The sequence below is a fragment of the Erigeron canadensis genome, chromosome 6, assembly GCF_010389155.1.
Source record: "Erigeron canadensis isolate Cc75 chromosome 6, C_canadensis_v1, whole genome shotgun sequence".
In the NCBI taxonomy this organism is placed as follows: Eukaryota; Viridiplantae; Streptophyta; class Magnoliopsida; order Asterales; family Asteraceae; genus Erigeron; species Erigeron canadensis.
Window position 1 is genome coordinate 24,369,214 of NC_057766.1, and position 2,227 is coordinate 24,371,440.

At 37.0% G+C, this 2,227-nt stretch overlaps 1 protein-coding gene across 1 annotated transcript; it reads left to right on the forward strand.

Annotated features, from left to right (window-relative positions):
• The first annotated feature begins 214 nt into the window (after positions 1–214).
• On the forward strand, positions 215–1,330 carry LOC122604509 (F-box protein At2g23160-like). Its single transcript, XM_043777396.1, has one exon. It carries the CDS (start codon positions 215–217, stop codon positions 1,328–1,330), a length of 1,116 nt encoding a protein of 371 aa, XP_043633331.1.
• The last annotated feature ends 897 nt before the right edge of the window (positions 1,331–2,227 follow it).

Below are 2,227 nucleotides of genomic sequence, written 5' to 3' on the forward strand. Positions count from 1 at the left end.
TGTATCAAATTGTTACTCCGTATTTTGTTTTTCAAAGTTAAGTAACAGCATCTCTGAAAATAATCCTTGTTTATATAGAGAGATCCGATTATCATTTATCATTATTTAAAGTGTATAATTCATCCAAGCTTTAACGAACATATCTTCTTACTAATAAAATTTTTCACCTCATATATTGTATCAACCGATCCACTCATTCATACATAGATTCAGTATGGCCGTCGCCTTGCCTGAAGACACCCTGTATGACATCTATTCAAGAATTCCGATCAAATCTTTGGCTCGTTTCCGGTGTGTATGCAAACAATGGCATGAATACATCAACGATCCTCACCTTGCAAAGATTCATAATATCAAAGAAGAACCCAAACCCACGCATATTGCTCAAATCATATCTTCTAAATTCCAACCATTAGTGGCCGTACTGATCAGTTTTCTACATATAGTTATGGAAGATAGTACAGCCGGAATAATGCAGGTAAAAAAGGATTCGTCTTGTAAATTATTACTAAAAAGCTTTTCGAGAAGTTGTTATTGCAATGGGCTCATCGCTTTGGTATATCATGACAATGCTTATGATATTGCCACCACTTACGTAGTGATCAATCCGCTAACCAAGGAACGCCACCAGTTGCCCCTAGTCACGAGGCCCTATGAATTTATAATAGCGCAAGGGCTCGGTTTTGATCATTCCACCAACACCTTCAGGATGGTCTGTGTTTTCCTTAAAAAACAGTTGTTTACAGGAGTTTACATACACACTGCGCTGGTACATGTTTTGGGTACAGACTCGTGGCGACAGATACCCCAAGTGCCCTTGTGTCACATCACTGGGAAAGCCGTCTATGCTAATGGACGTTTGTATTGGTATTCACGCACTAGCAGCTGGGATACCGGGTCCCACTTAGTTTGGTTTGACATGAAGACTGAAGAATTCGGAGGGGTTGACCTTCCCGTCAAACAAGAAGAGGGTGGGTTTTTAAGCTATAAGTTGATTGATCTTAACGGACAAGTGGGATTCGTGTATCGTAATAGAGGGTCTAATAAAAAAGTAGTGTGGATACTGAAGCATGAAGAATGGACGATACACTGTGTTTATGATGAAAGTAAGCCTGGTTATTGTGGCCTCTCGGTTGTTTTAGGTTGTTGGAACACAGCCGGAGACTTATTAATAAACTTTGGAGAAGGATTTCCGTTGTTGGTTTACAGACTCAAAAGTGGCCGTTTCCATAAGCTGATCGGCCCAGATGATGAAGCAGGTGAAGATAAAGGAAAAGCAGAGGTTCGAATGTATCAAAGCAGTTTGTTTTCAATACGTAAATGGCATTAACCCCCTAAATCACCATCATTAGTCTCCAAAACTGATCAAGTTTAAGTGTTTTTGGATCCTAATAATTAAGTCAAGTAACAATCTTCTTAGTACGTAGTTCAGCTTTACGGATTAAATTAAAAAAAAAGTAGATCGATTATGTTTGTATATAAGTTGATCAACCTAAGTTAAATAAGTTTATCTTCACGTTAAGAAGATTTTTCTTAATCTTCATCGATATTAGTAATCTGTTTCTTTAGTAATCAAACGTACAGCTGAGGTAATCATGTTTTGATTATTTTTCCAGACGAATCTCAAATTAATGTAGATAGTTGTTGAACGTGTTATCGTTTCATAACCCGCGCCTAGCTTGTCTCTGTCATATCACCGGCCTTCTCTTGTGTCAATTTGCGGCACAATCGTTTTTAGATATATAGTTGGATGGCATTCCCATATATAAGAATATTGCTTCTGCAATTAACTAGTTCAAGGTTATTTTAACCTCGTCTAGATGATGAGAAATTAAATCCTTCCTTTTCTTTTGGAGCAGAACAAATCACAAACTTAATCATATTTATCTTTAAAAAGAAAATGACGTTGATCGATAGTGGTTGTTGAGTAAATGAATGTTGGTATATATATTGAAAGGTAATCGAAATAAACATTAATTAGTAGTAAAATCTTTGGCTTGACATGAAGAAAGAGAAATTCAGGGTGATTAATCTTTCCACCAGACTAAGAGATGTTTGGTATCCATAGCCTAGTCGTTCCGCTGGCCAGTAAGTGCACAAAGAAAAGGAGAAGTTCTAATGCATCAACGCAGTTTGCTTTCAATGCCCAGAGTACATATTCCCGTTTGTTATCTTCCAATAAATATAAAAGAGCTTCTTAAATTCTTTCTTAAAAAAACCACAACCA

Excerpts from the sequence above, each read along its gene's own strand:
- LOC122604509 (XM_043777396.1), top strand. The coding sequence starts at position 215 with ATGGCCGTCGCCTTGCCTGAAGACACCCTGTATGACATCTATTCAAGA.